General features: G+C 42.3%; 1 protein-coding gene across 1 annotated transcript in view; it reads right to left on the reverse strand.

The window, feature by feature from the left end:
• Nucleotides 1–1,251: 1,251 nt before the first annotated feature.
• Nucleotides 1,252–14,064, reverse strand: part of SYTL5 (synaptotagmin like 5) — a 112,942-nt gene continuing 100,129 nt past the window's right edge. The window contains exons 13-16 of the mRNA XM_068962907.1: nt 6,885–6,993; nt 5,249–5,384; nt 2,459–2,667; nt 1,252–1,394 (exon numbers count right to left, since the gene is read on the reverse strand). Of these exons, the coding sequence (XP_068819008.1) occupies nt 1,252–1,394; nt 2,459–2,667; nt 5,249–5,384; nt 6,885–6,993 (597 nt within the window). The remainder of the gene's footprint in view (nt 1,395–2,458; nt 2,668–5,248; nt 5,385–6,884; nt 6,994–14,064) is intronic.

Raw genomic sequence — 14,064 nt, forward strand, 5'->3', positions numbered from 1 at the left:
CCATCTATGTGCTCTTGCCCATCACGATTAGCATAGGATCATGCCGAGTGGAAGACCACAGTCGACAGAACACTGGCTTAGAAGTTACACCCTGTATTTAAGTCCAGATACACTCACAGATTTTATATGATCTTAGGCAAGTCATCTTTGCTCTATGGGCTTCAGATTTTGGACTGTGCAAAATGAGGAACAGGTCCAAGGTCCCTTGTCAGCATTAACTCCCTTTGCATCTAAGTTTGGTGGCTAAAGCCTCTGCATTTCCAAGTGAAAGAGGTGGGATGGAACTATTGGCCACAATCCTTCATCTCTTCCAGCACCCTCACTCTTGCCATGGCTTCAGTGTGAGCAGAGTATATTTCCCTACCTCTTGATTTGGGGCTTGGCCATGTGACTTCCTTTGAGCAACAGGATATAGCAGATGTAATACAGTAGGGGCTCAAAAATGTGCATTGCTTCTTATTCCCTTTTAGTTAATGGCTTAGAACATTTTATAATTGTTTACAACACAGCTCTCTCAGTAGCTAGGTCATAATTAGGGTGACCCTACATCCCAGTTTTCCCAGGTCAGTCCTGTTTACATCTGATGTCCTGGTGTAATGATTTAGGTCTCTTTGCTCCCCAAAATGGGATGATTTAGAGTATCAATTACACAGTCACCACAAAAATAAAAACCTCAGTTCATCTCGAAAATTCACCCAGCTAATCTACAAGTTAGCTACAACAATAGGACCACCCTCTTTCCCGAGCAACCATGCCCACAGTGCCTTCTTTGGATCATGGGGATTTCTGGGGTGAGGAAAGGGTAGCCAGTATCCCTTCTTACTCTACAAGAGGCCTACGTTCCAAGTGGTTCCCTTTTCCCTTCAACCTTGAGAAAACCTAAAGTCACTCACAATTAGAAGAAGCTGGGGGACTCCCAATCTCAACTGTAGTTTCAAATAAACATATGCCATTTCCCCTATGAGATAAAGCCCATGAATTATTGCACAATGTGTTTGTTAACAGGACCATGTGGTATACTTTTTATCATCCAGTCAAAAAAGCCCTAGCCTATGGACATAGAGAGTACATGCTTTTATAAGACAGCTGGCAAGATCCTAGCTATTCATAACATTGACATCTCTCCCCTTATGTCCCAGTAGGCTCAGGTGAGAAATGGCAAGGAAGCCGACTCCAGGTCGTGAGCCTACCACTGGTAGGAAATAACAAACAGACAGTCCCGGGAGGCCTCACTTTGGAGAGCTGGTACCTTCAGAGCTTGCTCTTCCCCATGCTGGCACGGAGCATGAGTACGCCCTCTACAGGAGTTCCGGGATTGTCTGCCATCTTCTGCCAGAGGCGCTGCTCTTCCCCTTGAGAGTCCATCCAATCCACGTTCTTCCCATGGCTCACACCTAAAGAAGCAAAGGGGGAGCATTATACTTTAGAACTGAAATGTTTCATCTTCTGGACTGATACCTATCAACCTCTGCTGACCAGAAAGACCTTCACTGGTTTGTTCTCACCATATCTAGTGAGTGATGTTAGCATGGAATACATCTTTTGCAGGCGACATTACTCTCTTCTGCCTAGGTGATGGGGAACAAATTATGATGGCCCTGGGGGCTTGTTTCTTACTCACTTTGGTAGCTTAAGTAGAAAGCTGGCTCATCTCGACTGAGTTAACATATCAAAAGAACAGGCTGAACTGGGCTCCAAGGCTCTCCCTTTTGAACAAGGCCACTTCTGTGACCTGGGAGTTGTCATTTTAGTGGCAGAGACAGCCTTAATCTATACATAAGTAGAGCATCACAGGGGTGGGGTTGTTTTCTCCACAGGAAAGCCGACCCTGTTGCATGCAGACTGTGGCTGGTCTAGTGTTAGGATAATGAAAGTTTGCAGGGCTGCACCTGCTCTGCTGCTAAAACTTTCCCAATTCACTCTGGTATAGCTGTGTCTTGTGGCACCAATTCTGCGTTTCTGTGACCTGTCTGAACATGAGACATTATTTTTTAGGGAAAAATGGATTTCCTTTCAATTCAACCAGTGTTGAGTAAAGGCTGCAAGCCCTGGATAGCACTGAGAAGAACATGAAGTCAAGTTGGTCTGGGAAGTCCTTCATGGTGTATTGTCATTGTCAGAAGCGTGTATCACCATGGTGGTTGTCTCCTAAGCAAATCCTGAAGTAAGGCCCAAGAAAGTGGTTAAAATTCACTCAGACTAAAGTGTAAATGATATTTTATAAGAGGTCCAAATATAAGCATTATGCACCCCAAACTTCTAGCTCAAGGATACAAAGTTACAGAGTACTATTTTTAACAGTGAACCGAACCTTGGATAAAGGAATAGAGCATCTATAGAAATCTTGAGAGTCAGCTGAGCAGAAATTACAAATACACCTACGACACATTACACCTGTAGGAACCACTCCCCTGCCCCATGCTGAGTCAGACTATCTAAGAGTACCCTAGTCCCTCACCGCTTCCAGAATTCAAACGAACTCCTCCCAGAAAGATGTTGCTGGAAAAGGCCTCCTTGTCCCAGATGGTAAGTTCTAGGCAAACATGCTTTATATCCTGGGGATGCAGGCCACTGAACATGAAAGTATGATTCCACTGAGGGTTCAGACTCTTTTTTATTACCAGAGTTTTGTGCTTGGTGGCTTTGCTATCATCAGGGAGCAGGTAGCTGCAGGAGAAAACACAATCAAGTCATCAGTGAGACAGTGAAGCAGAAAAGGGCATCCTTGCATAGTCATTTCAATTTCCCATAATTCCTGGGGTGTACATGGGTGTGTGTGTTTGATTATCTTTCCCAGCACCTTATATGCTTACATCTGGGTTGATAGAGTGGAATGGTTTATTATCTCTTTTAAGTGGGGGCAAGAGTAGAATGCCCATACTCTCCTTTCTAATCTTATTGGTCCTTCCCTCATCTTGAAATGAAAATACCTCCTGTGGGAGACACTCTGTAATAATGTCATGCCTCCCATCATCACTGGCTCACCTCTGTGGGGACGTGATGCCAGGATGAACACTTCCTGCCATGCTGACAGGTTCCCACCTTAAGCGCCTGTGTCTCTTGGCTTCTCCAATTAATGACTTTGGTGCTCTGTGAGCCGACTGAGCTTACATGCAGGAAACCCTGGATTACTGGGAATTTCATGTCCCTCAGAGCAACCCTCAACCACTGAGTTTTAGAAATTGGTGAGGAGACTTCCCTGGCGGTCCAGTGGTTGAGACTCCCTGCTGATATCACATGGGGCACAGATTCATTCTTCATCAGGGAACTAAAATTACACATGTTGTACAGCACAGCTAAAAAATAAATTGAAGTAAAGGAAATTGGTGGATGAGTCTCCCAGCTTTCCTGTCCCTTGAAGGGACAATCCTAAGGTATATTTCAAAGAGTTGCTTAACACTTCATTAGTAGAAATGAGCCCGATTTGACCACAGTAGGAACCTGCCTAGTAACATTTTTATCAGCTTCTCTCCCTTCCCTGTCTCATTTTCCTTACTCTGTTTTTGATCATAGTACCTGATGAGTCAGGCACTTTTGGGAAGGAGACTTATGGATATGGAATTAGTACATCAAATTAACATGAACAATACCACAAATGATCTTATAATAAAGAAGACACATTATGACACTTGAGATTTCATTTCATGTACCAAACAGATACTGCTTATCTCCCAATATTCATTCTCTCTCCTATTTGTCTCCAAAAAAAAAAGAAAGTCCTCATTTTTTCAGTTAGGCACAAGATTGTCCAGAATAAAGACTACATTCCCTAGCCTCCCTTATAGCCCATATAGTCAGGTGACTAAGTTCTGGCCAATGGGATACCTTAACTTTAGTGTTTGTTTCCATACAAAGACTGTTGTTTAAGACACTCTTATGTTGGCTCATGGACCGAGTATTTAAGGTTATATGTTATAGTATTAAATTTTATACAAGGGACTATTTTTGCTCTCTCATACTTTAAAAAAAAAAACTGAGGTCCTTTTAAAATCAGCTCAATGGTTCACTATAACTAGGGACAGAATTTACTAGAAAGTTACTGGCCTTAAAAACACATCCTTTATTTTCTCTTCTTTCATACATGTTCAACATGATAAAGTAAAAACTGTTTCAGAAGAATGTCAAGTCATTTGTGCAAGGGCACAATGAGTTCATGAGCAAGGAGCCATCCCCTCATCCCACCAGTGAGCAGGAAGAGGTCTGAATGTAGGGCTGGGGAGACACATTTCAATGGCAGGATCCACATAAAACCCTTCTTCTGTGCTTAATCCTACCGTGAGAAAGAGTCAAGGACAGATGACTGGGAATTCAGGTACACACACTCACCAGCGGGGAAGACCCAGACATCTGGCTTCCCCTTATTATCGCCCTTACCAAAGCTAGAAGTGTAAGCATAAAGGTTTGACTCATTTCCTCATGGAGGAATTTACACTTTTCTAAGGAGGAAGGAGGAGAGGAATGATACTGTCATCTGACAAAGAATTAACCTCACGGCAGGCATCACAGGAATTTGTTTTACCTTCTGTAGCATGTGGTACTCTGTGAGAGCAGGGTCCTCATCTTATATTGGGAACTGCAAGACTTAACTGCTTGGAACATGTGCATTTATGTGCTTGTCTGTATGGATGAAAAATATCCTTCTGGTTCTAGTTTTTCTGATTATAAGAGAAAAATCTCAAAAAGAAATCAGGAGGGATTTGTCATTTGGGTTACCTTGAATGGGTAAGATGCCCATCAAAAGGGATGTATTCCCTCAAGAAACTGCCCTAGGTTCCACAAAATGGGCACAAATGCCCAAGAGTCAGTCTTGGAGCTTCTCCAAGGCTCTTCCCAGTGGATATCTTGAGGGACAATGCTCTGGCATCCCCACTTTTTACAATTTCCCCCAAGAGAGAAAAATTCCAAAGATCCAATATTTTGGTTGTTGTCACATACTGCCAGCACCAAAAGATAGTAAAGCACAATACAAGAATATTACATACAGAAAGCTAAACTTTTTCCTCCTTTGAGAAATAAATCTCACAGGAAAATTCACCAGGCTTGAGGGTGAGAGTCACGGGAAATCCTGAAGTACGCTAGAATAAGCAGATCCCTCTCGTGTTGTTTGCAATGTAAGCACCAGCACTCAAGGGGAGCACTTTCCTAGCACACGTTTAGAATAAGAACAAGACAGAAACCTCACCGCCACCCCTGTCTCCTGTTTCATCTCTCACTAAGTATCATTGAAAATGAGCTCAAACCAAATTACCCCTTCACAAAGCTATCAGAAGTGCCTCCTGATTTCACTGCAGTCAAATTCTTTGCCTCTTTGATGAACACTTCTAGGATTCCTCCAGAGACGATAGATGAATCCTTCTTTTTTCCTCGTTTAAAGGTCTTCTTTCCTGCATCAGTCATCAGAGACAAACACAGAGAGATGAAGGGTGGGAGGGAGAGCAGGGAGGAAGGGAGGGAGTTGGGGGAGAGAATGAAAGAAAAAGAGAGAAAGAGAATGAGAGAGGGGAAAGAGAAAAGAAGGGAAGAGAAGAGAGATAGATCATGGGGTCCATTTCAAAACTGACAAAGACTACAAAGATTTATTTGATTTGGTGAGTGAATGAGCTATGTACATTACTGTACATGTTTCTATGAATTCACTTGAATGTTTTTTACCCTAATGGAATCTTTCTGGATCTATCGTTCATTTGTATTTGTCGAAAAAAATAAACAAGTTAAAAAAAAAATACTCCCCTAAATCATAAAAAGGAATAAAACAGAAAAGACCCCAAGAGCTGCCTGGGCCACATCCCTGCTCTCCATGAGAAACAGCTACAATGAAAGCCACACACATGTGCCAAGATGCACATAGAGAAAATTCCATAACTCCTGCCTTGGATATTATAGTCAACTCCACGCCTGGCTAGCTCTAAAGGCTAAAGCCCAGGCACAATGACATTTCAGGGTGAGAGAAAACACTCCCCACACCACATTTTTATTCTGATGAAATACTCTCAACTGCCGCCACCACCTTTATTTAACAGTGTTGTAAGCACTTTACAGGAATGAACCTATTTGATAGTTGCAGTATCCCTATGAAGTGAGGAAACTGAGGTCAAGAGATAGGAAATTACTGGCAAAGGGTCACCATGACTGTAGGAGTTGAGGAAAGAAGGGCAAGAGTGATTTAAATGTGGACTCCAATCTGGAATTTTCCTTTGTATTCTGTGTTCCAGGTTAATTTCTTTCTTAAGATGCCCTGAGTAGCTGTGAATGTCATAAATCCAGACAGCTTCCTACACCTCGCCTCTTAGCAGACCATCCCCCATTTCTGCCCCCTTCCCTGACCCAGGGGAAGATCTATATACCTTAGACCTCCAAGAAACAAGTATAAACATAAAGGTTCATTTCTAATTATGAACTCTGTCCTTTTCTTGTAACAACCCTTTCCCATATATCGCATGTGTGCATGCAAAATCACTTTAGTTGTGTCTCTTTGTGATCCCATGGACTATAGCCTGCTGGGCTCCTCTGTCCATGGGATTCTCCAGGCAAGAATTCTGGAGTGGGTTGCCATTTCCTCTCCAGGGGATCTTCCTGACCCAGGGATCAAACCCATGTCTTGCTTGTCTCCTGCATTGGCCAGGGGGTTCTTTACCACTAGCGCAACCTGGGAAGCCCCATATACGGTATATACTTCTCAACTCTCCATAAAGGACAGTGATACTTAACCCTTTTCACTTGATGTGAGTTGGCCAAAAAGTTCATTACAGAAGATGTTACGGAAAATGCCAAATGAACTTCTTAGCTAACCCAATAACATAGTCCACCCAATCCATGCTCCCTGCTTCCACACTTCTAGAAATGGAACATCACTGATCAAAGTCAATGATTTTTTTTTCCTCTACCTTGAAATTGTCCTAGTGGAGGCATCAGTTTCTCTTCTGGTGGTATGTAACGTAACATGACTGTCAGCTCTCCTTTGTACTGAAGGCTAATATCAGCAGCACATTCCACCTGGCCAAGAGGAGACAGGTAAAAAGAAAAATTCAGAATGCTTATAATTTTGTAGCCCATGTTTGAATATACAATATTTACTAGGTGGCTTAGATGTGACCATTTATTCCCCTTGAATTATGTTGGCACTTACTGGTTTAAGAGCTGCCTCAGGCATGACAAAAGAGAGGCTGGAAAATTCTATGAAGGCATTTGCATATAAATCCCTTCAGTCCCAGGTGACTGTGTGACCCTATAGACTGAAGCCTGCCAGGCTCCTCTGTCCCTGGGGATTCTCCAAGAAAGAATACTGGAATGGGTTGCCATGCCCTCCTCCAGAGGATCTTCCCAAACTAGGGATTGAACCTGTGTCTCTTAGGTCTCCTGCATTGGCAGGTGGGTTCTTTACCACTAGCACCATCTGAGAAGCTCTTTAAACCTTAAAGTAAAAGGAATTTGAGAGGGGAGGTATAACACACATTTGGTGAGTCAACAGACACTGAGGGCCAATGATGCACTGAGGTCTGGACCGATCACTAAACGTATACAAATATTTTGGGGGAATGAGGCGAAAATAAAGATCTCACTGATAACAGCCCCAGAAGATACTTCTTTCTGTCTTCCCTTGATGTCACAAGGGTTTCCTACCTCCGTGACCAAGAAAGGGAAAGTAGGCATAATGTCTGATTCAAATTGGGTTGCTAGCCACCAACTCTTAACAGCTACACTGGTAATTCACATCATTAAAATTCAATGTGGAAAAAGTGGCACACTCCAACATTGCTGGTGCGTCTGTAAAATGGCATAGCCTCTCTGGAAAACAGTTTGGCATTTTATTAAAAGATTAAACAATACTTGGGCATTTATCCCAGGAAACTTAAAGAATGTGTACACTGAAAAATTCTGTACATACATATTTGCTTCATCTTTATTTGTAGTAGTACAAAACTGGAAAGAAACTGTATGTCCTTCAATAGGTAACTAGTTAAATAAACTGTGGTAAAGCCATACCACAGAGTACTACTCAGTAAGAAAAGGGAATGGCTAGTGATACCTGCAAAAAGTTGGTTGAATCTCTAGAGAATGATGCTGAGTGAAAAAGGTCAGCTTAATAGGATAACATACTATACAGTTTCATTTATATAACATTCTTTTTTTTTATACCTTGAAGATTTATTATAACAACCACCACCCAGATCAATACATAGAATTTCACCTGAATGTTCACAGATGCCCATCATGTCCCTGCTTTCAAACTCAGCTGCCGTCCTCCCTACAGAAGTGACCCCTCTTTGGACTCTGATAGGAATCTGGTCTTTTGTCTTTCTTGACAGTTTTATCACCCAAGTGCCTTCCTACACGGGTGCTGTAGTCTTGCCATCTTTCAAAATCCCATCTCTCTTTTGAGTCTCTTTTAATTGACAGGCTTTCCTCCTCCATCCCTTTCTGTTCTTTACAATTTATCTGTTGAAGAATCTGGCCTTTTGACCCACAGGTGCCCACTGCCTGGATTCTGCTGATTGATACTCTTGGTGGAGTTCAAGGTGTTCCTCTGTATTTCCTGCAAATTGGGAGCTGAATCCAGAGGTTGGACCAGACTCCGTTCAGTCCTTTTGGCGAGACCATAGGTGGTGTTGTGTTATTTCATCAGGAGACACATAATGTCAGTTTGCCGCTCCTCTGTGTGGTTAACAGGTGTTGCTGCACAATGCCTAGCTCTGTTCATTCACTGGGGCTTTAAAATGGTGGTATTCTAATTCTATCCTTTTTCTTTCATATATTAACTTGAGTGCTTCCACTCATGCACTATTGGGTTACTCAGTGGTACAGTTTACATTTTATTTTTTATTTTTTTTAATTTTTATTTTTACTTTATTTTACTTTACAATACTGTATTGGTTTTGCCATACATTGACATGAATCCACCACGGGTGTACATGCAATCCCAAACATGAACGCCCCTCCCACCTCCCTCCCCACAACATCCCTCTGGGTCATCCCCATGCACCAGCCCCAAGCATGCTGTATCCTGCATCAGACATAGACTGGTGATTCGATTCTTACATGATAGTATATATGTTTCAATGTCATTCTCCCAAATCATCCCACCCTCTCCCTCTCCCTCTGAGTCCCTAAGTCCGCTATACACATCTGTGTCTTTTTTGCTGTCTTGCATACAGGGTCATCATTGCCATCTTTCTAAATTCCATATATATGTGTTAGTATACTGTATTGATGTTTTTCTTTCTGGCTTACTTCACTCTGTATAATCGGCTCCAGTTTCATCCATCTCAACAGAACTGATTCAAATGTATTCTTTTTAATGGCTGAGTAATACTCCATTGTGTATATGTACCACAGCTTTCTTATCCATTCATCTGCTGATGGACATCTAGGTTGTTTCCATGTCCTGGCTATTATAAACAGTGTGCGATGAACATTGGGATACATGTGTCTCTTTCTATTCTGGTTTCCTCGGTGTGTATGCCCAGCAGTGGGATTGCTGGGTCATATGGCAGTTCTATTTGCAGTTTTTTAAGGAATCTCCACACTGTTTTCCATAGTGGTTGCACTAGTTTGCATTCTTGAAAAGACAAAATAATAGATACAGAGAACAGATTCAGGGTTGCTAGGGGTTCCCAGGTGGCTCAGATGGTAAAGGATCTGCCTGCAATGCAGGAGATTCAGGTTCAATTGCTGGGTCAGGAAGATCTGCTGGAGAAGGGAATGGCAACCCACTCCAGTCTTCTTGCCTGGAAAATCCCATGGATGGAGGAGGCTGGTGGGCTGCAGCCCATGGGGTCACAAAGAATCGGACACGACTAAGTGACACAAACAGTTGTTAGGAATAGGGGTGGCAGGAGCGAGGTGGGTGTGGTTATAAAAGACCACGAAGGGTCTTTGTGAGGATGGACCTGTTCTGTATCCTGGTTGTAGGGCTGAATACACAAAGCTACAGTGCTGCAGTGCCAAGTCACTTTAGTCATGTCCAACCCTTTGCAACCCCATGGACTGTAGCCCGCCAGGCTCCTCTGTCCATGGGATTTTCCAGGCAAGAAGACTGGAGTGGGTTACCACGCTCTCCTCCAGGGGATCTTCCTGACCCAGGGATCAATCTGTGTCTCTTACACCTCCTGTATTAGCAGGTGGGTTCTTTACCACTAGTGCCACCTGGGAAGCCCAACACAAAGCTACACATGTGACAAAACTGCATAGAAACTAATACACATGCACACAAATGAAAACTGAGGAAATCCGAATAAGACAAGTGGATTATATCAACGTTACCACCTTGGCTGTGCCACTGCATTTGTCAGATGTGACCACTGGGGGAAACTGGGTAAAAGGTATATAGGATCTCTCTTTGTTATTTTTTTACAATAGCATGTGGATCTACAATCTTCTCAAAATCCAATTTTAAATTTGAAAATTCAGTGTGAGCACATACCTAAAGCCTTTGTTCCGTAGGTTTCCCAATGAGACAACTGAACTTTAGATTTTTCATAAATAGGGTAAGAAAAGTAGAGTACTTCCTCAGACTTTTCTTGAGGGAACTTGACTGCTGAGTAATGATTCAAGGGCTGAGAGCTGCTCTGCTATGAGAGAGGGCAGACTGAAAGAATTCAGAAACCCCCAAATCCACAAGAAAGCCCGAGGCCATTCAAACCTCAGCAAAAAGGACTGAGACTGACAAAAGGAAACCTTGCCGGACTTTCCTTCAGTTCAGTTCAGTCGCTCAGTCATGTCCGACTCTTTGCGACCCCATGAATCGCAGCACGCCAGGCCTCCCTGTCCATCACCATCTCCTGGAGTTTACTCAGACTTGTGCATTGAATCAGTGATGCCATCTAACCATCTCATCCTCTGTCGTCCCCTTCTCCTCCAGCCTTCAGTCTTTCCCTGCATCAGGCCCTTTTCCAGTGAGTCAGTTCTTCACATCAGGTGGCCAAAGTATTGGAGTTTCAGCTTCAGCATCATTCCCTCCAATGAATATTCAGGACTGGTTTCCTTTAGGATGGACTGGTTGGATTTCCTTGCAGCCCAAGGGACTCTCAAGAGTCTTCTCCAACACCACAGTTCAAAGCACCAATTCTTCCATGCTCAACTTTCTTTATGGTCCAACTCTCACATCCATACATGACTACTGGAAAAACCAGAGCTTTGACTAGATGGACCTTTGTTGGCAAAGTAATGTCTCTGCTTTTCAATATGCTATCTAGGTTGGTCATAACTTTTCTTCCAAGGAGTAAGCATCTTTTAATTTCATGGCTGCAGTCACCATCTGCAGTGATTATGGAGCCCAGAAAAATAAAGTCTGACACTGTTTCCACTGTTTCCCCATCTATTTGCCATGAAGTGATGGGACCAGGTGCCATGATCTTCGTTTTCTGAATGTTGAGCTTTAAGCCAGCTTTTTCACTCTCCTCTTTCACTTTCATCATCAGGCTCTTTAGTTCTTCTTCACTTTCTGCCATAAGGGTGGTTTCATCTGCATATCTGAGGTTACTGATATTTCTCCTGGCAATCTTGATTCCAGCTTGTACTTCTTCCAGCCCAGCATTTCTCATGATGTACTCTGCATATAACATAAATAAGCAGGGTGACAATATACAGCCTTGACGTACTCCTTTTCCTATTTGGAATCAGTCTGTTGTTCCATGTCCAGTTCTAACTGTTGCTTCTTGACCTGCATACAGATTTCTCAGAAGGCAGGTCAGGTGGTCTGGTATTCTCATCTCTTGAAGAATTTTCCAGTTTGCTGTGATCCACACATTCAAAGACTTTGGCGTAGTCAATAAAGCAGAAATAGATGTTTTTCTGGAACTCTCTTGCTTTTCCATGATCCAGTGGATGTTGGCAATTTGATCTCTGGTTCCTCTGCCTTTTCTAAATCCAGCTTGAATATCTGGAAGTTAATGGTTCATATACTGCTGAAGCCTGGCTTGGAGAATTTTGAGCACCACTTTCCTAGCGTGTGAGATGAGTGAAATTATGCAGTAGTTTGAACAATCTTTGGCATTGCCTTTCTTTGGGATTGGAATGAAAACTGACCTTTTCCAGTCCTGTGGCCACTGCTGAGTTTTCCAAATTTGCTGGCATATTGAATGCAGCACTTTCACAGCATCATCTTTTAGGGTTTGAAATAGCTCAACTGGAATTCCATCACCTCCACTAGCTTTGTTCATAGTGTTGCTTCCTAAGGCCCACTTGACTTCTCATTCCAGGATGTCTGGCTCTGGGTGAGTGATCACACCGTTTTGGTGGTGATAAACCTTATTAGTAAGGCTGGGAAAATCATCTGAAGCTTTTATTCAGCTATCTTGCCAGAGGCACAAATGAGATTAGGTGATGAATCAGACTATCCATTTAACATTTAATCTTATTATTCTAAATCAAGTGCCTTATATGAGGAGTTTTCTTATTGCTTCGATGGTTTCAGGAAAGTTTAGTTTATGTGAAAGTCACAAATGGAAAATTATAATGGATATTATGACAGATAAAAGAGGTCACTGGGTTTGGTTTTCTTTTTGATACTATAGCTAATGAGGGTTGAGGTATTTGTCCTTTCTCTTTGGATCTGAGTGGGCTCTGTGACTGCTCTAACTAGTAGAATATGGCAGAAGTGACAATGTGCCAGTTTCTGGGCCCAGGTCTTAAGATGAACGGCTTCCATTTCTTCTCTTGAAATGAATATTCTTGGGATTCTCCCTCTGGGAATCCATGATGTGAGGTCCACATCACGTGGAGAAACTGCACATAGGTGCTCTAGTTGGTGCGGTTAGATGAGTTCTTAGCTGGCAACCAACGTCAAGTATGAGACATCCAACTGGACCAACCAGCCCAGTCAAGCCCTCAGATGACTTCAGCCTCAGTCTACCATCTAGATGCAACCATATGAGAGATCTTAAATAAAATCACCTTGCTGAGCCCAGTCACCCCCCGCCCCCCAGACTCAAGAACAATAATAATAAATGGTTGTTTTAAGCCACTAAGGTTTAGGGTAGTTTTCTATACAACAACAGTTAACCAGTGCAAGCTCTATTTGCTTTCAGCTGAGACCTCTGGGTAGGAAAATGTATTGACAGGGAAAAGTATATGTTCAAGTGCCACATACTATAGATATCTATACTATACTATCTATACTAATAGCATATTTGCAGAGATTGCAGGATTAAAATCACATACAAAAGAGAGTCCAAGGAGGGAGTCATCTTCAACCTGCACACAACAAATATCTTGGGGGTGTTTTGGGATGTACACTTGCAAGGAAGTTCCAAGGCAATGTCCTCTTCTGGCATACTACCATTTTCCACTATTCAACGAACTTCTGCTCAGAAAAAGTTTGCAGAATTCAATTCAATTCATTCCATGCTACCAACACATATGGAAGGTCTCCTTGTATTGGGTTGGACAAAAAGTTTGTTCAGGTTTTTCTGTACAATAGTATGGGAAAACCTGAACAAATTTTTTGGCCCACCAAACAGTAATGATTCTTAAGGCATTTTGCTAAGTGCTATGGGGACACAGAGAGATCCTGCTTTCTGTGAGTTTTCATTCTATCTAGAAGGAAGATACTTCATAGCAACTCTATCAATCTGCTCTTATTTAACTGATTTGTCACATGAATGCTCTCTATTTCCACTGAAGAGCAGGATGCTCTATACAAAGACCATGTATGCCTGCTCCCATCAGTTGAGTCAGCTGCATTAGTCCCCAGAGCTCTTTATGCCAGGCATATTTGTGGCTCTAATTATATAACTGAATGGCACAAACTGAAGAGTCCCAAAAGACAGCTGCTACTATAAAAAATGAGGTTGACCAACTTATAAGATCTAAAGATGTGAAAATAAATTCGTTATTGGATTCTATTTGGGCTTGAAGCTATAAAAGATTAGAGGAAAGATCATGCATATTCAGAAAGATTTTGCATTTGGTTGACTTTGCAAGTATTCTAAAACTTTTGTTTCACTTTAGGGAAACTCAAATAAGAAATTGTTGATTAGGATACATTAGGGGCAGAATGTATTCCAGGAGGATATGACAAAGTCTCAACTACTGAAACTATACTCAAAAAAAAAGTGCCCCTGTCTT

The sequence above is a fragment of the Capricornis sumatraensis genome, chromosome X, assembly GCF_032405125.1.
Source record: "Capricornis sumatraensis isolate serow.1 chromosome X, serow.2, whole genome shotgun sequence".
NCBI classification, from domain to species: domain Eukaryota; kingdom Metazoa; phylum Chordata; class Mammalia; order Artiodactyla; family Bovidae; genus Capricornis; species Capricornis sumatraensis.